The 24,597-nt window shown below is 36.5% G+C and overlaps 3 protein-coding genes across 3 annotated transcripts; 2 read left to right on the top strand and 1 right to left on the bottom strand.

Moving 5' to 3' along the window:
• The first annotated feature begins 105 nt into the window (after positions 1-105).
• On the top strand, positions 106-1,649 carry LOC123881321 (mitochondrial cardiolipin hydrolase-like). The gene has a single exon (XM_045930038.1). It carries the CDS (start codon positions 249-251, stop codon positions 867-869), a length of 621 nt encoding a protein of 206 aa, XP_045785994.1. The 5' UTR covers positions 106-248; the 3' UTR covers positions 870-1,649.
• Positions 1,650-2,105: 456 nt separating this feature from the next.
• On the top strand, positions 2,106-14,322 carry LOC123881318 (estradiol 17-beta-dehydrogenase 8-like). The gene is made up of 7 exons (XM_045930033.1): positions 2,106-2,443; positions 9,365-9,502; positions 10,339-10,532; positions 11,105-11,210; positions 11,560-11,644; positions 12,808-12,923; positions 13,926-14,322. Exons 1-7 carry the CDS (start codon positions 2,398-2,400, stop codon positions 14,009-14,011), a joined length of 771 nt encoding a protein of 256 aa, XP_045785989.1. The 5' UTR covers positions 2,106-2,397; the 3' UTR covers positions 14,012-14,322.
• Positions 14,323-14,778: 456 nt separating this feature from the next.
• On the bottom strand, positions 14,779-17,951 carry LOC123881314 (deoxynucleotidyltransferase terminal-interacting protein 2). Its single transcript, XM_045930028.1, has 4 exons — positions 17,757-17,951; positions 16,478-16,839; positions 15,694-15,858; positions 14,779-15,033 (listed from the first exon to the last, which is right to left on the bottom strand). The coding sequence occupies exons 1-4, from the start codon at positions 17,839-17,841 to the stop codon at positions 14,788-14,790; spliced, it is 858 nt and encodes a 285-aa protein (XP_045785984.1). The 5' UTR covers positions 17,842-17,951; the 3' UTR covers positions 14,779-14,787.
• Between the last annotated feature and the right edge of the window lie 6,646 nt (positions 17,952-24,597).

The raw sequence follows: 24,597 nt of genomic DNA, 5'->3' as shown, positions 1-24,597 counted from the left end.
CCATGACATATTATTTTCGAACGTTTTGATATTAAACCCGTGTCTGATCATAGTTTTTGAACTAGAAAGTTATGTCATAATGACAGTTAATATTTAATATTTTGAAATTTTGAAGGTGTTTTGAAGATTTTGTTGCGCGCTGAAAAAATTATGTGAAATTGTTGTAGCCAAATTACTTAAGTTTCAAAGATAATTAAGTGCAATCAACCTCTTATTTGTGCTGTAATTGATAACGAACAGTAAAAATAATGTTTTCTAACAATTTAAGCAAAGCTGTGATAGCACTTCTCTCAGTAGCGTTTGCTACTCACATTGCTTTTAAATTCTTTCGTAAAAAGAATCGGAGACGTGAAATAAACGAGGTTATTATGTTCTCGTACGGTGCAGCAGAGTTGAAGAGGAGTAAACTTTCACGTTGCATGATAACCAAGAGTTTGGACCGCTTGCTTTACTACTTGAACTCTCCACGACATAGTATAGATATTTGTATGTACGTAATGACGAATGCTGACTTAATAAACGCAATTCTGAAACTCTACATACGTGGTATCCAAATTCGAGTAATAATTGATGCGGACATGGCGTTTTCTAGTGGTTCAGTATTAAAACGTTTAGAAAAACAGGGTATACCTGTGCGATGGATGAAGTCAACAAATTTGATGCATCACAAGTTTTGTTTGATTGACACTCACACTGAAGATGCGAGATATACCCCTTTTGTCATAACTGGATCGCTGAACTGGACAAATCAAGCTTTAAGTGGTAATTGGGAGGATGTTGTGGTGACCTCACAGAGAGAACTTGTTGAACAGTACCAAATTGAATTTGAAAGACTGTGGCTACAATTCAAACCAATTGTTGATATGTAAAAGTACCTACTTAGTTAAATTATAATTTTTATTTGTAGTCATCACTAGATGATGCCTGCAGTTCGCCCGCATGGATTGGTCAGATCCCCTGCAGCATCAGGATTGAGGAGTTGGAATCCAAATTTTTTATGGAACAATGTTGAAAGTTCCTCTATCGGTTAAAAAAAAATTACGCAAATTGGTTCAGAAATTTCAGAGATATCAGTGCATTGGTAGAAAGACGCAACCTCCATTTGTAAAGTCGGTTTAAAAAGTAGCCTATGTATTGGTTAATCCTCTACTTGTCTGTAAAAGTCCCGTCAAAATAGGTTTACCCATTCAAACAGATAGTCAGTTAAATTTTATTTATTAGTATAGATTATTATCATCAACCATTGCTCGCTCTGTGCTCACTATCTAGCAGAGTTACCTCTTGGAATAAGAGGGTTTCGCCATAGTCCACCACGCGGGCCAAACTGTATTTAGTATTAACTATTACATTAGGTACCTAAAAGTTTTGATACCTAGTACAATTATTATTATTAAGTATGAAAAAAAACTCATTTTATAGTTTTAAGTTTTCATTTATGTTGGTAGTCCCCACTGATGGCCATTTATTATTTTTTGTTTGTTTTGGTAATTACAGGTATTATAACTGTATTAAAAATCCATATTGATCAGCATAACCTGGAAAATAGTTCACAGTGGTACATGTAGTTTTATAGTTTGTATTTTGTCAATTAAAACACATTTTAATTATAAATTAAAGATAATACCTACATAACTTTTTCAATAAGTAAATATTTTTAATATAATATGTTTTTCTTTTTGTATTCAATCATTATGTTAGTAGATCTGGTATTCGGTTCTACTGAGTTCCTTTGATCACCTTTCTGAATCCTGGTGCCTGGTAAGTAACAGACCCTGGTCAAGAGGTCACTGTCTGTAAGTAAGCCAACTAGTTATTCATCAATACCAAATCAATGAACCCTAACACGACATGCCTGTTCTTCAGACTGCTAATCAAATTGTTCCATCTAGCTAGTATCTAGTTCATCTATATACCATGCCAGAAATAGACAAAGGGGGCAAACATAGTTACCTCTTTTTGCGTTGGGGGTTAAACGGGTTAAACAACCCAATTAAGTAAGATAAGATCATGAAGTTTTTGATTTCTGAACGCTTCATTAATGTCACGACTAGATGTCAACGTCAAACAATACTAAAGCGTCACATCGCTGTCATGCCTTTAACCACACAAACAAAACTGGTATCGGGGTCTTATCTAGAACTAAAAATTTAAAAAAGGACTTTATCATAATCGAAATTAGTATCAATTTACATCATAATTACTAGGTGTTTTTATGAGTTCCGATCGTGAGACGGATTACGGCACGATACGGCAAAATAAGAGAGCAAAGAAATATATCAGTGATCTTTGATAAGTATGTAATAATTTATTGAAGGGATTGAAGGTTATTATTAGTGATAAGGAAACTATTTGCTCTTATATAATTTATAGTAAAATTTAGTTAAGCACATTAAAAAAATGGCATCGAAAGGTTTGGTGGCTGGAAGACTCGCACTTGTTACTGGTAAGTTATAAAATATATTGAAATTCCTATGAAAGAAAGTTACATTAAGAACTAAACATCTGAAATCTGAATTAGATGTCCCCATGATTCGTTAAGGGTTGATATGTTAGTAGTTAATAATTCAATGGGGTTGATTGCGTTTTTAAAATAACTTAGGTCTAGTGACTACTTAGTTGTTGTTCTGGCTGGTCGGAGGTTTTGGCCGCGGCTAGTTATCATTCTATCGGCAAAGATGTACCACCACCATGCCACCATGTAGAAACCGATCAGTGGATCACATAGATAGTGTACAGGTGTTTTACGTACAGATATTTGATGTATATATATTTAATGTACGACTGATGTTGCTGGATATATAGTAGCGCCGTGTTCTCTACCAGGGTAGTAATAAAAACAAAAGAAATGAACACTAAAAAAAATATATATTATAATTCACAATTTTAAGTTACAATTTGTAAACGACAACATGATACAACGGGCTAGAGGCGACTAACGAATTACGCTACGTCGTTGCACGCGTAGCCTCTAAAATGATTACTCGCTAGTGCCTCTACATCACACCACCCCAAATTTTTATCTTAATAAAAATTAACTAAATACAAATTTCCGCAACCTTAATTTTATTTCACAATATTCGTTCTTTATTTTTCGACAACCCTAACAATGTTTCCGATCCGCTTACCCAACAAATCATAATTTAAACACGTCACCCAGTTAAAGTGTTTCTTTGATTCGATACATGGTACATCTCTTAACACATCATACTTGAGATGAGGTCACTACAACTTGAGCGGGTGGCGACGGGGTCGCTGTGGCAAGTCCACTTACAATTGTTGCTATTCCCACGCCATCCAGCCTTCGTTGCACTCAACGCTTCGAATGTTTGTTACATTACATTTTACATTTACACACTATCCAATAAACTATAACAATCGTCAACCACTCTAACACTCCCAATAATAAGGTTTAGTTATGTCTTCTAATGAAAACTAATATATGCGGATCGGGGCCATTTTACAATACTTATTTCGTAATACTTATTGCTTAATTGCTAGTTGATACTCAAATTATTCTACTGATACCTAACGGGCGTTTTGCTGACTCTCCCACTCCGAGTAGTACGGATTGTATGAGTCGGCAAAACATCATCGTCACTAAATCTACATTTTTTCTTACATGACGTTTCACCCGGCGTTTGTCGTGGATTTTCGATATCCAGGACAAAAGCCGGTTTCAACCTGTCAATAGAAATAAGGGTCTGTCTATTGGGTAACTGTACTAAGTATGCTTTTTCCAACCGCTTTATGACGTCATAGGGACCGTCATACGGTGGTTGTAGACACTTACGCATTACATCGTTTCTAACAAAAACTTTTTTACAGTCTTTTAAGGCAGGGTGCACAAAAATAGTCCGAGAGTCTCTGTGTGTCTCGGGTTTCGGTCTTAAATTACTAATTACCTGTTTCAACTGCTTTAGGTACTCCTCACCGTCCGTTATCTTACTATCCGATGGTTCGAAAAATTCTCCAGGGAGCCTCAGAGTTCGCCCGAAGGTTAATTCCGCGGCACTTACCCCTGTGTCACTGCGTGGTGCTGCACGCAGTCCCATCATAATGGTGTGCATTTCTTCAACCCACGATCTATTGTCCTTTAATCTCGCCATTAAGGCGGCCTTAAAACTACGATGCCATCGTTCGATCATGCCATTACTTTGTGGATGGTACGGTGTCGTCCTAAACTTATGAACCCCTAAATATTTCATTAACTGTCTAAAGAGACTGCTTTCAAATTGCTTTCCTTGATCTGAGCTCAAATTAATAAAACACCCATGTCTAGTAATCCATCCTTCATACACGAGTTTGGCTACTGTCTTCGCACAAATATCTTTAATTGGAAATGCTTCCGGCCAACCCGTTTCTCTATCTATCATTGTAAGACAATACCTGTAGCCTTCCTCTGAAATAGTGAATGGACCTGTAATGTCAATGTGTAAATGACACATTCTATCTACCTACTTTTGCAAATTGCCCTAAAGGTGACATAGTGTGTCTGTGAACCTTTGCTTTTTGACACTCTATGCACGACCTAGCCCAAATACCTATATCTTTATTCATCCCAGGCCAAAAATAATTATTAGTTACCATTTTCCTTGTTGTTCTAATGCCAGGATGGCTTAGGTTATGTATTGTTTCGTATGCGATACGCCTAAACTGTTTTGGTAAGTAAGGCCTAGCCTTATCGCCTCGCAAGTTACAAACAATCGGCTTATTTACACTCGGCAAGTCTATTTTTATTAGTCTCGTATTACCGTTTTTTGTTCCTAGCAATTCTGTGAGCTCTTTGTCGTTGGCTTGCGCAATAGCCACTTCTGTGAAGTCAAGTACAGACGGGCACGAAATTGTTTCAACGCGCGATAACGCGTCCGCGGGCGCATTCTCTTCGCCTTTTGTATAGCGTATAACCGTCGTGAACTCACTAATAAATAATAACTGACGGGTCCTTCGCGGCGTTTCTTTACTACTACCTAGCTTTTTAAACGCAAACGTTAACGGCTTATGATCTGTATACAAAACGAGATCTCTACCTTCGAACATGTTCCTAAAATATTGCACTGACAAATAAAGCGAAAGTAACTCCCTGTCGTAGGTACTGTACTTTTGTTGCGTGTCAGTCAATTTTTTCGAAAAATAACCTAACGGAACCCATTCGTTATTTACTCTTTGTTGCAATGTGCCTCCAACACAAGTATTTGACGCGTCTGCCATTATAGCAAGCACTTGACCTGTTATCGGATACGCTAACAAAGCAGCGTTCTGTAAATTCAACTTGCATTGTTCGAAAGCTTGAACAGCACTTTCTGTCCACACTATACTACTTTTGTCACGTTTCTTTGCTCCGTGAAGATACTTATTTAATTCAGCTTGATATTCGGCTGCCTGACGCAAATGACTTCTATAGAAATTTACCATGCCCAGAAATCTACGAAGTTCCTCTACCGTTTTCGGTCTGGGAAAGTCTACAATAGCTTGGACCTTGCTTGGCAACGGCCTTAAGCCACTGGCTGACACCTCATGACCCAAAAACTCGACTTTATCTTGTGAAAACGCACACTTCGCTAAATTAATAGTTAGTCCAACTTGTTGTAATCTTTCAAAAACGGTCTCTAAATGTTTTTCGTGGAGCGAACTATTTTCGCTAGCTATTATTAAATCATCTAAGTATGAAAAAACAAATTCTGCTTTATAATTCGCACAATCTGGGTTATTTTGCTGAAAATTTGCCTCTAAATCCTGTAAAACATAATTATTCATGAAACGTTGAAACGTTTGTGCTGCGTTTCTTAAACCGAAAGACATACATGGCCATTCAAACAAACCAAAAGGTGTAATGATTGCTGTTTTCTCCACGTCATCCTCTGCTATCGGAATAAAATGATACGCTCGGTTAATATCAATCCTGCTAAATACTTTCTTATCGGCTAAAATAAACGTAAAATCCTTTATGTGAGGAATTGGGTATCTATCAGGCTTCGTAATTGCATTCAGCGCTCTATAGTCTCCACACGGCCTTATATTACCATCTTTTTTAGGTACAACGTGTAGAGGACTCGCCCACGCACTCTTTGACGGGCGGCAAATACCCATTTCCTGCATAAGGCGAAATTCTTCTCTTACCTTTTTAAATCGGTCCGGCGGCAGCGGCCTTGGGCGCGCATGCACCGGAGGTCCTGAAGTTTCGATGTGGTGTCTTACGTTGTGACGTGGTGGTTCTTTGAACGTCGCTGGCTTTGTCAATTCTGGAAACCTACTTAGAAGAGAATAACATGGATGAGATTCGGCTATAGTAAAAATAGATGAATGCTCCGAGTTTACTATAGTGGAAATTACATACATGTTAGTCTCCTGATCTAACAATCGTCTGTTTCTTAAGTCTACTAACAAATTATACTTAGCTAAAAAATCCGCACCTAAAATGGGTTGTTTAACGTCGGCTATCACAAAAGTCCACTTAAAGGCACGACGCAATCTTAAATTTAACACTAGAGTCTTTGTTCCGTAAGTCTGTATTTCACTACCATTCGCGGCATAAAGTTTGTATTTATTATTCATTGCACTGTCACACACTGATTTATAACTTTTAGGCAACACTGAAATGTTCGCACCTGTGTCTATTAAATAACGTATGCCATTGTCCTTATCCGTAATACATAAACGGTGGTTCCCTAATTCGACGCAGGTACCCACCGGTTCTACCTGCATCTCCACTAGTTTTCCTGCTTCGTATTCCAGGTGCACGGCTGTTCGCAGCGATTAGCTCTCTGCCTGTATCTAAAATGATGCACGCAGAGCCAGTCCGGGCTATCCGGGGTACGTCTGGACCTGCTGTCCTCTCGTCCTCGGGAACGCGAACGACCACGGAACCTTCCGCGACCTCGCCTGCCTCGCCAACTGTCTCTGGACCTGTCCAGCTGGTCCAACCTTGCATGTATCCTGGCTATTTCAGCTGCTATCGACGAATTTCCGGGTACCGCCTCCTTTGCTGCCACTTCTGCTACTGGTTGGGACTTCATAGTTTCCATTACTTTGTCAGCAATCACGGCTAGTCTGTCTAGATCTTTGGCTTCTGTCGCAGCCAGAACGCCTCGTGCTGCTGCTGGTAGCAGATTCTGCCATAAAACGCTTAGGGTCTCATTACTAATTTTACCCCTTGCCAGATCCTGCATCTTTCGGAGGAGGTGGCTGGGTTTCTGATCACTCAGTTCCATCTCCCCGATGAGCTTCTGTATTTGGCGGTTCTCCGACTCTTCATATATGTTCAGCAACCTTTCTTTAAGTACCTCGTACTTACTCTCCTCCGGAGGATTGATGAGGATGTCCGTCACTTGTTGTATGACATCCTTACCCAGCTTGGATACCACTATATTATACTTGGATGCGTCTCCTTGTTTTTGTGGTGCCAGTATTGCTTCCAGCTGGATAAACCAGACCCTAGGTTGGTCGGTCCAAAACTCCGGGATCTTCGACGTGAGAGATATCGACGCTAGATACGTGTCTTCATCCTTCACTACTGTCGTAGGTTGCGCCATTTTTAAAGTTTTTTAGTTTTTCACTTCCTTACACGTGTTAACTTGAGTTGCCCTAGCTCACGTTACGTTACTATTTTAATAAAATTAACACGCGCTACCCTGGTAGTTCAAAGTCTGAGTCACCAATGTACAGGTGTTTTACGTACAGATATTTGATGTATATATATTTAATGTACGACTGATGTTGCTGGATATATAGTAGCGCCGTGTTCTCTACCAGGGTAGTAATAAAAACAAAAGAAATGAACACTAAAAAAAATATATATTATAATTCACAATTTTAAGTTACAATTTGTAAACGACAACATGATACAACGGGCTAGAGGCGACTAACGAATTACGCTACGTCGTTGCACGCGTAGCCTCTAAAATGATTACTCGCTAGTGCCTCTACAGATAGTATTCAATTCTTTGTCTGAACACTAATTAATGTTTAGATTATTTTATTGTCAACAAGTATGCTTGTTACTGTTGTGTATATAAGATGTATAATGTATATTCTCCATTTGTATAAAAAAAATATACAAGGTGTTACGGTAGTATTGCCCCTAACATCCCTGCATGCTGAGGTTAGGACCAATCTGTAGATGTAGGTAGCAAAGAGTAAAGAGCCTCATAGCATGATACTTGAGAGATATGAGAACTTAAAAAATTTGCTTAAAACTCCAGTGCAACAACCCTGAAAATAGCTCATCATAGAATATTGTTCCTGCCATAAAGCTCCATTATTGTAAAGGCAGCTTTATTGCTACTACCATCTAGCCTATGAGCTGATAAGTAATATTATTCTAGCTTACACTTCTACTTATGATTAATTTGTAAATCTAATTCATAGTCCAATAACTGTCCTTAGTTTGATCACAGAAATGAACCCATAAAAGCTTCTGTGAACTCTAAAGCATATTATTAAGCTCTAAGGCATATTATTGTAAATTGAATACTTGAAAAGAGCAACCGCCGAGTTTCTTGCTGGTTCTTCTCGGTAGGAACGGCATTCCGAACCAGTGGTAGACTATTTTGACGATTCAAAAGCACTTGTAAAAGTTTAATTGAATAAAAATATTTTGAATTTGAAAGAATTTGAATATTGAATGTTTGTCAAGTAGTAGAGATGATGAAAAAATCTATGGCACTAAATATTTGGTATGCCATCATGCCTCCTTTGTCATGTTATGTGTATTAAATATGCTATATATTATTTAGAAGGAGTAACAGACTGACTAAGGTGACTAATGAAGTAAGTTTACACAAGTTTAAAAATCTATTAAAAGTATGCTCCTGAAAAAAAGCTTATTATACAATCGAAAATTATCTAAATGACAAAAAAGCTTGGATTTGACTCGCTCCAGTAATACACGGCGCTGCAATTGTTTGTAAACAGTATGGCATATTATTGTAAATTGAATATGTACTTGAAAAGAGCAACCGCCGAGTTTCTTGCTGGTTCTTCTCGGTAGGACGGCATTCCGAACCAGTGGTAGACTATTTTGACGATTCAAAAGCACTTGTAAAAGTTTAATTGAATAAAAATATTTTGAATTTGAAAGAATTTGAATATTGAATGTTTGTCAAGTAGTAGAGATGATGAAAAAATCTATGGCACTAAATATTTGGTATGCCATCATGCCACATTTGTCATGTTATGTGTATCAAATATGCTGTATATTATTTAGAAGGAGTAACAGACTGACTAATGAAGTATCCCATTGGTTCTTTCATTTCACTTTTTGTTATCTAATTATGTTCTTACTATTGGTTATGAAGTTTTGCTTCTAAAATACCTAGCAAAGTCACAGGTAAAAGCCAGTGTTCTGATACTTTAATGTCTACCACAGGTGCAGGGTCAGGCATTGGTAGAGCAGCTTGTCAGGTTCTGTCAAGAGAGGGAGCCACAGTTGTAGCAGCTGATAAGAATTACGATGCAGCACTGGAAACTATAAAGAAGCATATAGCTTTAGCTTCTGGTTACAGCGGTATGTACCATTCAAGCTCATCAATAATTTAAAAAAACCGGCTAAGTGCGAGTCGGACTCGCGCACCGAGGGTTCTGTAGTCGGGTATTTTTTTCAACATTTTGCACGATAAATCAAAAACTATTATGCATAAAGATAAATAAAAATCTGTTTTAGAATGTACAGGAAAAGCCCGTTCATATGATACCCGACTTGGTATAGTTATCTTACTTTGAAAATTGAAACACATTTTTTTTTTTTTAATGATGGAACCACAAATTTGTAATGGTTGACCATAAATTCACGGTTTTCGGATTTAATCCTTTACTTGTGCTATAAGACCTACCTACCTGCCAAATTTCATGATTCTAGTCTAGGTCAACGGGAAGTAGGTACCCTATAGGTTTCTTGACAGACACGACAGACAGACAGACAACAAAGTGATCCTATAAGGGTTCCGTTTTTCCTTTTGAGGTACGGAACCCTAAAAATTTATCTAAAAAGGGATTTACTTATTGTTGTTAGAGCTTTTGAAGATATACCTAAGTACTACTTACAATATTTCAGATTTCAGTAAACTGTTAGGTTTCAGGTTTTCAGGTCCAGACAAGTGCGAGTTGAGTTCGTGTGTAAAGGGTTCCTTATAATGTACATGTTCGGATTTGACTTACAAACATTTTTAATATTTGTGTAACTTTCAACTTGTCTTCAGTCTTGTTTCAGTCTTGTAGATTCGAAGCAGCTGTGATAGATGGACAGACAAACAGACACACGAGAGATCCTATAAGGGTTCAGTGTTTTCATTCAGACTTACACAACCCTAAATATATTCAAAATCGCATACTTTACTTTTCTAGATGCTGGTGAGCACAGTGCTATGGAAGTAGATGTATCTGAACCTAAATCAGTCCAAAATCTCCTACAAGCCATCTTAGCTGAGTACAAGGTGCCTCCGAAAATAGTCGTGAACTCCGCTGGTGTCACGAGGGACAACTGGCTCCTCAAACTGTCACAGGAGGACTATGACAGTGTGATGAATGTTAATCTTAAGGTAAACCACCACCATTTTACCACCGAACCGTAAGACGAGGCGAGTTTCCATCCTTATGCCTCCGACATTCTATCTACACGCACGAAACGTTTTGCGTTATCATTCCTCATACGCATAGCCAAGGTTTGGAATACTCTTCCGCGATCTGTGTTTCCTACTAATTACAATCCGGGTATCTTTAAAACAAGAGTGAATAGGCATCTTCTAGGTGAACGTGTTCCATCTTAGGCCACATCATCACTTTCCATCAGGTGTGATTGTGGTCAAGCGCTTGCCATACCCACCACCCCATCACCCATACTCTATGGTCAAATAAAATTTTCCTCTTGCATTCGAATATCTATACTTAGTTCAAGGGAGAAATAAAATAAAATCTCACATTTATTTATTTATTTATTTTTCATGTACCAAAATTGTAGTTACAAAGTTATGATAAATTAAGCTATGTACATAGGAAATGCTTATCCCTAAACAGAGATTTACTTAGGATCTAGAAATTAAATAAATTTCCAGGGTATCTATATTTATCTAGATTAGATAAAAACGAAATAAATAAATTTATATTTTTCCAGGGTACTTTTCTTATAATGCAGACATTCGCCAAGGCAATGACAGAATCATCTATTCAAGGTTCAATCATAAACATATCAAGTATAGTTGGGAAATACGGAAATATAGGTAAGAACAGTTTGTTTTTGGATTCCGTATCCGAAGGGTGCCAATGGGGCCCTATTACTAGGACTCCGCTGTCTGTCCATCCGTCCGTCTGTCTGTCAGTGGGATGTACCTTCTGAACCGTAATAGAGCTGAAGTTTTCACAGAATGTGTATTATAAATAATTACACATTCTGTGAAAATGGTAAACATTTCTAAATGGTGGCCATGAGGAACCATTCGTTTGCATGATTTCCATAAATTTTAAAAACCGAATCCTTGTGAACAAAGGAAGTTATTGTACTAGATATATCTATCCCAAAATCCAGAGTGAAGTGTTGCAAAACTAACATTGTTTTTGTATTGTTTCTAGGGCAAACTAATTATTCAGCCAGTAAAGCTGGTGTGGTGGCCATGACACAATCTGCTGCGAAAGAACTAGGGAAGTTTAATATAAGGTAATTCAGTTTGAATAATTCATTCTATAGTCATACATTAGTATAGTACGTACAGTTTTTTGTATTAATCAGGCATTTAGTATGCTGTGTCTGGAATTTTTGAAGTCCAAGCAACAAGTAACACTATTTTTAATCCCCAACCCAAAAAGCCCTGTGTTAAAAGTTTGACGTGTGTATCTGTGTGTTTATGTATCTGTTTGTGGCATTGTAGCTCCTAAACGAATGAACCAATTTTAATTTAGTTTTTTTTTGTTTGAAAGGTGGCTTGATCGAGAGTGTTCTTAGCTATAATCCAAGAAAATCGGTTCAGCCGTTTGAAAGGTATTTACTTTTTAGAGAGTTTTGTGTCGGGGGTTAAATTTCGAATTTATGTTATGAAGTTCAGTAGTGCTAATTTTAAATCAAGTTAAGAAGTGTACACCAATATTAGCAAAATTAAAAAATAGTGTATTTTCAACACATTCTCTGCAGAAAAGGATATAGGTAAATTAACAGGAGTCTCTCCATCACTTACTCCATACAATCGTAGTTTGATTCTCATTCGAATATTAAGCAACCAAAGTCTCTGAAACTTTGCATAACTGACTAACCTTTTAATTTCCCTAACCTTTAAGTTCAAACCGATTTTAATGCATACTTACCCAATTTAACCAAAAAAATTGGTGACTTCCATGACAGGCAAACTAGAAACCGAAATAAACTCGCAACTCCTACGCTCCGCTGCAGGAAAGTGGGAAGGTTATTTGTGGGAATGAGTGTAATACATATTTTATAATAAAAACCCCCAGCCAATTTTAGACTTGCCTTTACAAAAGTTCAAAAAAATCTATTAAAAGTATGCTCCTGGAAAAAGCATATTTTACCATCAAAGATTATGTAAATTATAAAAAAGCATGGATTTGACACGCTCCAGCAATGCGCGGGGCTGCAATTGCTTGTATAGTACAGCTAACAGTTAAAAAGAGCAACCGCCGAGTTTCTTGCTGGTTCTTCTCGGTAGGAACGGCATTCCGGACCAGTAGTACATTATTTTGACGGTTCAAAAGCACTTGTAGAAGTCTATTTGAATAAAAATCTATTCTATTCTAACATTTTAGAACAACTAACTGAATCTAGATTATCTTAGTCTTAGTACTTATACATAATTTTCGATTTTATTTCAGGGTAAATGCAATAATGCCAGGTTTTATAGACACTCCAATTATCAAGACTGTACCTGATAAAGTAAAAGAGCAATTACTCAAACTTGTGCCTTTGGGCAGACTCGGTGATCCCACAGGTAAGTATTAAGAGGAAAATTTTATTTTACGTAAAAATCGGAACTAAAATGGATTTTTAGCGGAAACTAAACTGAACTACACTTGAAAATACCAAAAATTGTAGAATGTGTTTTGCAACCGTCGAGTTGTAAATTGTAATTGACCAAGATAATCCAGAGACACACACACACACGAGTGTGGACAGGTGATTTTCTGTGTGTATCTATCTTTTAGAATGAGATAATAATAATACATTTAATATGCAGATGTAACTATTATCTCTATAAACCATAACTATAATTACTTATCTATGTCTTGCTTAATAAATAAATTTATTAAAAACTAGCTGTGCCCGCGACTTCGTTCGCGTGGAATAGTGAATGTTCGCCGTGATTCTTTAAATTGACATAACTTTTTTATTTATGAACAGATTGACATGAAATAAACACTAAATGTTAAGTGAAGCTTACTACAATATATTAGTGAAAACCGTATCTAAATCGAATTAGCCGTTTCTGATATTAGCGTGCACAAACACACAGACAAACAGACAAAAAAAAAATTAATTACAATTTCGGGTTCTGCATCGATATAATAACAACCCCTGCTACTTTTTTTTTATATATTTCCATTGTACAGACACCACTTTTCTACAATTTTATTATATGTATAGAAAAAGAGCTAACTTGGTATAGTGTGTTTCATCGAATAGTACCTCTGGCGTTATGTTGGCTCACCTGTCTGTCCAAGTCATTGGCACCATATTTGCGAAGACCCAGATTTTGTTTATTTTCATTTGATTTTCCTGAATGAATGAAATGAAAATCAAATGAAAATAAACAAAATCTGCATCTTTTCATGGCAATATGGTGCCAATGACCACCCACAGGGGAGCCAACATAACGCCGTAGGTACTATTCGATGAAACGCACTATATAAATTTCACAGAAGTAAAAGCCAAAGATAAAGTTGCCTGCTGTTTGTTTTATCAGTTATTTCATTTAGTATTTTTGTTGTTTCAGAGATAGCTGAGGTGATAACGTTTTTGAGTTCAGATAAAAGTTCCTTCATAAATGGTGCATCAATCGATGTAACCGGCGGATATTGACGAAACTTATCGATTTACCAATTAATTATTTATTTATACTATACATTTGTTGTTTTATAACAATTATTGTTATACTAATGTTGAAATGTACGAGTAATGAGTATAACCATAAATAAATCGGCAAAGGGGATATTTTTGAACTTGTTATGTAAAATATATCAATATAAATTACTTATTTGTAGATACTTAATTCAATGGGCATAATGTTTACATTCTATCTGTGATAGGTTAGTTTTTAAAGTGGGTTCTTACCATGTACACTATACTGAGACTTTTTGATAAATTTTATAATAAAGACTGGTTCTGGTAAATATCTTTTTATTTCCTTTCCTAATATACGTTAATAAATACGTTTGTATGGGGAAGCGCGGAAGAAGTGTACCCTTAACAGGGCTCTCTCCGTCACTCGCTTCATACAATCGTAGCTCCAATTTCATTTGAATATTAAGCAACGACAGTCCATGAAATTTTGCAGACATATTCTAGAAACTAATATCTGTGTCTGTGGTGTTTAAGATTTTTCTAAAAATATGTAGTTTTAAAATTACAGGGGCTCAAAGATTTGTATGTAAATTTTTAAGACCGCGTAACTTTGAAACCGAATATTTGAACGGAAATCTGGAAAACCACAGGCATAGATATTAATTAGTTCCCGGAACGTTTCTACAAAATTCCATTGAGTATGATTGGATACGAACTACGTTTATATGGAGCGAGTGACGGAGAGACCCCTCTTAATATAAAAACCACAAGATATTTTAGTAATAAATAATCATTTATTTTGTTTTCTTAGCTTTCATCTTATTACTCTTTAAAGCAGCTTTATTCTTCTGTCTCTTATCCTTCATGAAGGTCTTGTACTCTGTTCTTCTCTTGTCGTCGATAATTTCCTTGTATTTCTTCTTATTGTACTTCTGGAACTCTGCATCAGCTAGCAGTTCATCAACCATTGTTCTTTTTCTATCTTTTCTTGTTAGTCTTTCATTTACATGGTCCAATGGAGAGTCCATTATTTTGCCCACCTGTAAAATTGAATTGTTACTGTTTAATTTGAAATGAGGAACTCTGTAGAAGAACCAGAGTAACCGACATAGCTCAGCAGATGGCGAAGCTTAGTGGCAATGGGCAGGACATAGTTCGAAAAACCGATAGATGTTGGGACCCCAAGGTGCTGGAATGGCGACCTTGCACCGTAAAGCGCACCGTTGGAAGACCCCCACTAGGTGAATGGACAACATCAGGCTAGTCGTTGGGAGCCGTTGGATTCAGGCGGCGCGGGGAAACTGTGGCGTGTGTAAGTCCCTCCAAGAGACCTATGTCCAGCAGTGGACGTCTATCGGTTGATGATGATGACTGTTTCACCTTTGCTATATTTTTATGCATAATAATATCATCTCAATCCATCGCCAGCCCACTACTGAGCACGGGTCTCGTTTCAGAAAGAGAAGTAATTAGGCCAGAGTCCACCAGACCACCACATTGATAAAGTAAAGATTGGTAGACTTCACACACAGTTAAGAACATACAGAACTCTCAGGCATGCAGGTTTCCTCAAAACCAGTTTTTCTTCACTATTACAGCAAGTATCATTAGAAAGGCAATAATGCGAAGATTTAGCGTAATAGCACACGCCGGGTATTCCCTAGTATAAAATATACAGATAAAATGTTAAGAATTCTTACCTGGAAGTACTTGGGCAGAACCTCCATATCATTCTTCTTGTAGAAGTGTTTGGGATCCAATGCGGATCTCATTTTAAGGACCTGCAGGTCATTTTTGAGCTCCTCAGTCATTTCAGGCACTGGCATGTTGAACCATTGGGGTCCTTTGGTTTTCTCTCTTTCTCTCTGTAAGAATGCAAAGAAAAATATTTATTTGAGATCTAATCTTTATCACTTGTTTAATATCCACCATGAGATTATAAAAATAGTGTTTTAGTATGAAGATTAGTGCATAAGTTAATTTCTGTAGTCCCATTTGTAAAAAAAAGATTATAGTACCTAGTTTTTGAGTTATCACTAAAAATGTTGCAATTTTCAAAAAATAATGTTACTAAAAAAATGTTAAGCAGGATCAAGGTATTTAGTCAGTTTCTACATAACATCAGTGTTTTTAAATATGCCCATTGCCCATGTTTTCTGGTGTTAACCACTTTTTGGACATAGAATGATAGATTTGGTTTCAATATAATATTTTATCAAAAGGTAAAAATCTTCTATGGATAGATCAGTTTTTTCCTTGGTGTTGCTGCATCACCAGTTCTTATCACTATACTTTTATGTGTTTCTTGGTTATATACAGACACCATAGCAGGCAAAATAGCAGACAGGCGGGCGGACAGACAGACAGACAGACAACAAAGTGATCCTATAAGCGTTCTGTTTTTCTTTTTGAGGTACAGAACTCTAAAACTGGAAGCAGGAAGGTCATTGCATATTCTAGCAGAGTGTATTACGATGGCCTTACCTTACGCATAGCTTTTAACTTCTTCTCGCTAACATTATACTTAGGTAGTCTATGCGCTTGTTCAATGCCAGGTTTCAGTACAGACTTCAGCATTTCTTTGTCCACATCAACTGAACCAAGATTAGACTTTAACTTGCCAGTTTCCAAATCCAATTGATCAAAATGGAACAACCTTCTTTTCTTTTCTCTCTTAATAATGGGTGCTGTCCAACCCATTTCATCAAAGAATTCATCAAAGAGGTTGTCTATTTTTAAACCTTTTAGTTTATTCTGTACTTCCTCCTCAGCTGCTTCTTGGGCATCCAATTCTTGTTTTTTCTTTTCAAATAATTCTAATATTGATTCTGTTTTCTTTTCTTTATCTGTAAAATAATTTTTTTTTTTAATATGGCTTAAACTTTAAAGTATTGAATACCTTATACCAGCTGATACTAGACAGATATGATAGATAGGTTTTTTTTAAAAATCACAGCGACACTTTTAAATTTCAGGATCAAAAGTATCCTACTCCTTTGCCAAATTAAATCTAAATCAGTTTAATAATTAAACTATGAAAAGCAACAGACAGACAGACACACTTTCACATTTGTAGTAATATTAAGCAGTATGGATTTGTACAGATGTGTCCCTAATCTCATCAGAGACATTTTATCGTTTAATAAAAACTGGAACAAAATATTTTATAGGTAGCACTTTTTGGGACTTTAAAGCAATTACTTTTTTAAAAGCATTCAATAGCTGATGATGCTAATATAATATGCAGCTTGCTTTTATTGTAGTGATAATTTTACCTATGAAACATTGCCAGTTTGTTATAAGTAAGAGATAATTCATTTTAGCTATTTGATAAAGAATACCCAAAGTCCTGAACAGATATATATAAGTACCTACCGACCTACGATTTGTAATGGGATGATCTGCTTTTATCACAAACTAGCCGATGCCCGCGACTTCGCCCGCGTGGATTTAGGTTTTTCGAAATCCCGTGGGAACTCTTTGATTTTCCGGGATAAAAAGTAGCCTATATGCTAATCCAAGATATTATCTATCTCCATTCCAAATTTCAGCCAAATCCGTCCGGTAGTTTTTACGTGAAGGAGTAACAAACATACATACACACACACACACACACACACACATACGAACTTTCACCTTTATAATATTAAGTGTGATAACTTTACCAGATGAACGTTTAGGAGTTTAAAATGTTGCTAAGAACAACACGGCTATTCAAATGCGTTTTAATCAGCCAAAAATGAAAATCAAACACTCAACTAACCTATAAACAGTTTATCATCTTTTTCGAGCAACTCCGTCTTCGCCTGGAGATCATCGTCTCCAATCGTGTCTACTATGAAATCCATGCTGCAGCAGTTATTGTTTTAATTTCAGTTACCTACTCATATTTTTAAAGAAAATAAAATTACTATGTAAACAAACCAGTAACCACACACGTGGGGTGCGGTGATGTCAACGTTAACCTTTTTAGTTTTTATTGGTCTGTGGTTAACCTGTCAAGTGTCAATGTCATGTCATTGACAGTGACACAATAAATGTCAAATGTCAGCTACATGAAAAATGACAGTGACGTTAAATTTACAGCTTTGGTTTCTCGTCTTTTTATAATCCTTATTTCTTCTTTCTATGGACTATGGAGTTTTGCAATAGATGAAAAGAAATAGTCCCGGCTATACATCGATGGTCCATGTATCTATAAGTAGGTAGACGTACCTTTACTTACCTGGTTTTAATAACACTTAAATGATAGATTATAAGCTACTTTATATTTTACCAATATATTTTACCACCTTATATTACTTATATTTTTTTATAAAAATAATACATTATGTACCACGGAAGAAATCGCGGGCAAAAGTTAGAAATAAATAAAAATATCCTTTCAAGACAATATGCATTCACGTTTCAAGGTCTCAAGGGACGGGTCCTCGAGTTCCGGAGCGCGGTTATTACGGAGCTTCCTGAAGTGCTCTTCAAGTTTTGGATCACTCAGCCGTACACTTTGCTGTGAAAGGACGGAGGGTTAAGGTCTTATCTTGTAACTTTGTGTTATTGATACAGAGACGAATATAAGTTGCTCATCCATACGTCTTTTATTTTATATTTTTTTGTATTATAAAAGCAAAAGTCTGTCTGTTTGTCTGCTAGCCTTTCATGGCCCATCCGTTCAACCAATTTTGATGTTTAATGTTACAGAGATAGCTTGTATCCCGGGGACGGAAATAGGCTACTTTTTATCCCGGAAAATTAAAGAGTTTCCACGGCATTTTGAAAAACGTAAAACCGGGTGTTTTGTAAGTTAGACTTATTATATACGTACACGTATAGACCTACAGTGTATAAAGGACGGTGGAAATCTAAGGCCAAGGTAGGTTTAAATCGTAGCAAGGTCCAAGGGTCCAAGCTGGTTTGAATAGGTACTAAGGTAGGTACCTAAGAACCCAATTATTGAATAATTCATTCCATTATTGTTTATTTCAAAACTCTATATGAAATAAGTATTATGCATAATTATATTGTATATGTACGTACCTATCTTAATTAGAATAGGGCTTATAATATAGGACTTTGTAATGCAGAATAAGCACTTAGGTAGATTAGTACCTATCTATTAACGCTTCAGTTGTTCTATAGAACTGCCAGGGAACTAACTACCATTACCCATGTTTGGTGCCTTGACAGTTTACACTCTTTAATAAGCTTTAATATTTTTAAACTGTTACCTTACCCTGTTACTTTCTACTAGGTACTTAGGTACGACTTAAAGAAGAAATTTTGTAAAATCATCTATGAGTAGATTGATATTATGTGGTCTAAGTACCTACTCTGCTGCGAAAGTGGGAAAATAATAAATTGCAGTCATCAATAACCTGGTGGGTCGAAATCAATTTGAATTAATGGGCACTAGTTTATACGGAAAGTCATAAATCTTGCACCCGCCCCTTTCTAATAACATAGAACTTTATCGGAAATGCCTACTTTTAGTTTGAATAATTATGGCTGTAATGACTTCAGCAACCTCATTATAGACGGTTTAATAACAGACTCGGAATTGGAAAAGAATCTTTTGATTAAGGCTCATCGCTAGAGATCGTCTAATTAAAAACCACCCTACATCACCGCTCTGCCCCGTTTAATTTACGCCTGAAACCATAGACTGTCAAAAAATATGGTCTATAAGTAGGTCTGGTCTATAAGTAGGTTCACTGGTGCATACATAGTTCATCAAAGGGTGCATTTTATTACAGCCGAAGCAATGAATGCAATAGTGTAGAATGTAGATACGTCTAGATTGATAGCCTAGTCGTTAAGACGTCGTCGTCCAATTCAGGAGGTTGGGGGTTCGATTCCGGGCACGCACCTCTAACTTTTCGGAGTTATGTGCGTATAGTATAGTAGTCGCCCGTATAGGCATAAAATGCGAGATTTGTTCACATGGCTGCACCATGCTAACCTCTCACAGCATCGTTAGAATCACAGATTGCTAAATCTAAGGGGGTATGGCTTTAATTAAAAAAAAACCATTCATACCCTTGCCAAGTTAGCTCGCTTCCAACTTAGACTGCACCATCACTTACCTCCAGGTGAGATCGCAGTCAAGCGCTAACTTTTTTTGCTCTTTATTGGACCACATACAGCATTTATATTATTCCTTAGCTACTTATTCCTAGTTACATACGCCTATTAAAGGTTATTGATTACTGATTTACATTATCTATCTATCAAATTTTAAACGTGTACCTAATCAATAAAAAAATTGCAGGGACGCTTTTCCGCTGGAGTGGTAACTACTAACTAGCCACATCAAATACTCACAGCCTGCCATGTGACCAGACTTGAAGTTTGAACAAAAGACGCCATTATCCAAATTCACCCAGTTAACCTTGAAGACACTTGGTCTTAGAATTATTACGGACATTATAGGGTCTAAGTAGATTGCTTCCTTTGTCTCAGCCCTTTTGTCCGAAGGTGAGATTGATTCCGTTAAGGGCCACTAAGGATGGGCTCGATAATATCCCTCGAAATCCAGAAAACAGGTTATCGAATGCTTTACTTTACTTTGTTTGAAGTTTTAAACTTTCTGATGATAAAACAATATTATCAGACCTTGGGAGTAAAAACTTAACTGCGTATTCAAAGTTCAAGACATTAAAGCAATATTTATCTTATTAAAATTAATGTTTTTGTTCTAGGCAGAAGTTCTCGTTGCGGCGCTATTACGAATTAATTTCAGACCTTTAGAATTATCTGTTTCTTTAGAGACAAACCTAATAATATTTTCGAAAATATGTAGCTACAATTTTCTTTGGGATTTGCTTATTTAGTTAGCTATAATTTTGTGAAGTTTTTCCACACTGCCAACCAAAAGCTTGATTGTTATTCACCGCAAACGTAATTCTGAAAATGCCGTGGAAGTGTCCTAAATTCTAATGAAGTTCTTAAACAAAAGTGCTAGAAGTAGGTGTTTGTTCCGCGAGGGAAATCAAGAGACCTACTTTGTTTAACTAGGCCCATTTTCAGAGGTACTTGTAAACTGTGGTACTACCACAGATTTTAGCGTAGGTAGTAATTACGATTCAAGTACTACGGTACACTATGATGCTTGGGCTACCTTTCAAAATTACACAAAAGAATCAATCAAATCTATGGATAGGCATCTTGCAAGCACGCTCCATCTCAAGCTGCATCATCTCTGCCAGCAGGTCTGATTGCAGCCAAGCGCTAGTTTATAAATTTAAAACAAGTGTAAATTAAAAAATAACACCCCCGACAAGTGAAGGTTACAGGAACTATAAAAGAGCTGATAACTTTCAAACGGCTGAACCCATTTTCTTGGATTATAGCTAAGAACACTCTCGATCAAGCCCTCTTTCAAACAAAAAAAAAACTAAATTTAAATCGGTTCATCAGTTTAGGAGCTACGATGCCACAGACAGATACACAGATATACACGTCAAACTTATAACACCCCTCTTTTTGGGTCGGGGATTTAACAAACCGGCCAAGTGCGAATCAGACTCGCGCACTGAGGGTTCCGTACTCGGGTATTTTTCGTCATTTTGCATGATAAATCAGAAACCGTAATATGCATAAAAATAAATAAAAATCTGTTTTAGAATGTACAGGTAAAGCTTTTTCATAATATGATACCCACTTGGTATAGTTATCTTACGTTGAAAATTGAAAATACTAAATTTATTCATGAATAAAAAAAATATTTTAACTTGTTTTGGTTATGTAACCACAAATTCACGGTTTTCGGATTTTCTCCTAGTTTGTGCTATAAGAGCTAACTACCTGCCAAACATTATTCTAGGTCAACGGGAAGTACCCTATAGGTTTCCTTGATAGATACGACACACGGACAGACGGACAGGCAATAAAGTGAGCCTATAAGGGTTCTGATTTTCCTTTTAAGGTACGGAACCCTAAAAAGTTTTTTTATTTATTTTTTATTTATTTATTATCAAAACAAAATACATACAAATAAGAGCTTAAACTAAAAACACCGAAAAAACCACAGAGGTTTGTCCTCGGTGCCTATCTGCAACGAAGGTACCTATTAAAATCTACAGTAGGTATATAACGCAAAGAATCACGTAAGTATGTAACACATTGTAATCGTGAGTAGGTTTATTAAATTTAAGGTTTATTAGGTCAATAGGATTAGCACTAATATAAATAATTATAATATAATCTACATAGACATAAAAGACTCAGCCATCTAACTTTGCTAGGAAATATTCTTTTAATTTATACTTATTGTTTTTAATATCTATTTTTTTAATCAGTAATATCTACTTAGGCACTTACATACCTACTTATTAGCGTTTATAAAAAAACTGATAATTGTTTAAATGTTGAAGAGCCTAGAGAAAATTTGGGTTCAAGGACCCTAAAGTATGAAAAATGAACACATCAACGTGTTTAAAACTGCGAGGTCCTTGTAAATATAGGTCAATGCTGCGGGTCGGCTCGATATGGTTACAAGGTCAGTTCGAGGCTGACGCCTTGCGCTTAGGATGGATCTGTGTATGCTATACAGAAGGTTTCCGTTTTAATAAAGACATCCTACTAAATGCGAAAGTGTGTTGGTTTGTCGGTTAGTCTTTTAATTACGTCGCAACCACATCACTACGGAGCTATTTTTAGGGTTCCCTAACTCAAAAGGAAAAAAGGAATCCTTATAGGATCACTTCGTTGTCTGTCTGTCTTTCGTGTCTGTCAAGAAACCTATTATAGGGTACTTCCCGTTGACCTGCAATCATGAAATTTGGTAGGTAGGTAAATAGGTCTTAAAGCTCAGGTAAGCCTAAAACCGCGAATTTGTGGTTACATCACAAAATAAATTAGTAAATGATAATAATAAATGTGTTCATGAACAAATTAATAATACCTAAGTATTTTCAACTTTTTAAGTAAGTAAATATCCTAGGAGTATCAATAGTCTATACGTACGAGTAGGTTTAGGTTTACTCTCCTGATCCGAAATACCGTAAGCTTTGGCATTCTGACATTAATAATATTATAAGTTATATATATATATTTTTTTTTTTTTATTGAAAATATTACAATAAAACTTAAAGCTAGCCTTATCTAATTACTATACAAATCATGCCCGCGTGGAATGGTGCCAAGAATACTGGCTGCATTTCCGCGTTGGACAGCCAGGCTGATCCGTTGCGCAAAAAATGAGCCAGCCCTTCTGTCACCCGATGAGGCTATTAAACGCGGTGAAATGTCTCGTAAAAATTATATTGATAAACCTAATCTGCATCTAGATTCTAGGAACAAGATTGAATAGGGGTATAATCTGGTTTATCTAACATTATGATACTGCAATAGGTAAGCCGCTTTGATTTGCTTTGATTTTAAAGCTTTGAAACTACTTAATAAATACTATTGGATATTACTTCAAGCTAAATCAGTTATAGAACCTAATTTATATAAACTTCTAGATAACTCGCTCTAACTTTGCACGGGTGCACTTAGATATACAGAATGTAACCAGAACGCTGGGATAAACTTAGCGTTATCATCTTATCACAATTTTTGGGTTTGTAACAACTTTGTGGTAACAAATATTTGGATTTCTGTGGTATTATTGTATTATTGCTTGCCGTAAGGTAGAATTTGGCAGAACACTAACAATATATATTAAGATCTGTAAACTAACCCAAATTCGCAATAAAGAAAATTGAATTGAATTGAATTGAATTGAACAATCCCAATAATCATTTACTACCTTAAATCAATGCCAATAGCCCTTTGGCTCATTTTTTAGTTTCAGTGATGTAGTATTTTTCAAATCTGCATTGCATAGCGTGCAAAACTCGGGTCAACGGGTATTAACTTCTAGTGACCTATTTACGGAACGTTCGTTGACCTCTAGCGTCAGTCAGATGTTTTTGCAATATATTGTGAACTTTAAAAAATTCAGGTTTAGTTAAAAACCTTTACCCAGCGATATAAATGTAAATTAATATCTATGACTATACCCCATTACCCATGCATAAAACCACGTCGATCCATTGCTCCGATGAAGAAAAAACCAACAAACTCGCGTTTATAATAGGGGTAGTGAAATATGGGTAGTAATTTTGGAATTGTCTGGTACTTCTCTAACAAGAGATAAAAACAACCACGCAGTAAGTTATTAAAAGTTACAAAGCACTCTAAGTGAGACGTGTTTCATACTGGTTTCATAAGCTCTTAGTTGGACGAAGTTTTTAAGGCACCTGAGCTTAAAGTTCTGCTTCGAGCTCAATTTGCTGAGACGCGGAGACACAAGAGAAGTTTACAGCTTAATTTAACTTAAGACTTTAGTAAGAACTTCTAGCAAATCTGTAAAGGTGCTACGCGTTACCAGTGGATTAAAGTACCTAAGGCGAGGCGCGGCATCTTTTTCAGCGAACAGTCGTCAGCCAACTGTCCGTCTGTCCGTCCGTCTGTCCATCTGTCTGTCCGTCAGCGGCTTACCCTCCAACTCCCATGACCCTACCAACAAGCAGAGAGCCAAGAGAGCAGAATCGCAGGAGAGCCCCGTGGTACTTTCTCTGGTTTCCCAGGGGCATCTTCTTGTGCGGTGAATACTACCTTAG

Source organism: Maniola jurtina, chromosome 4 (assembly GCF_905333055.1).
Source record: "Maniola jurtina chromosome 4, ilManJurt1.1, whole genome shotgun sequence".
Lineage (NCBI taxonomy): Eukaryota > Metazoa > Arthropoda > Insecta > Lepidoptera > Nymphalidae > Maniola > Maniola jurtina.
Note: the sequence above shows the minus strand (reverse complement) of the source record. Positions and strands in the feature narration are given on the sequence as shown.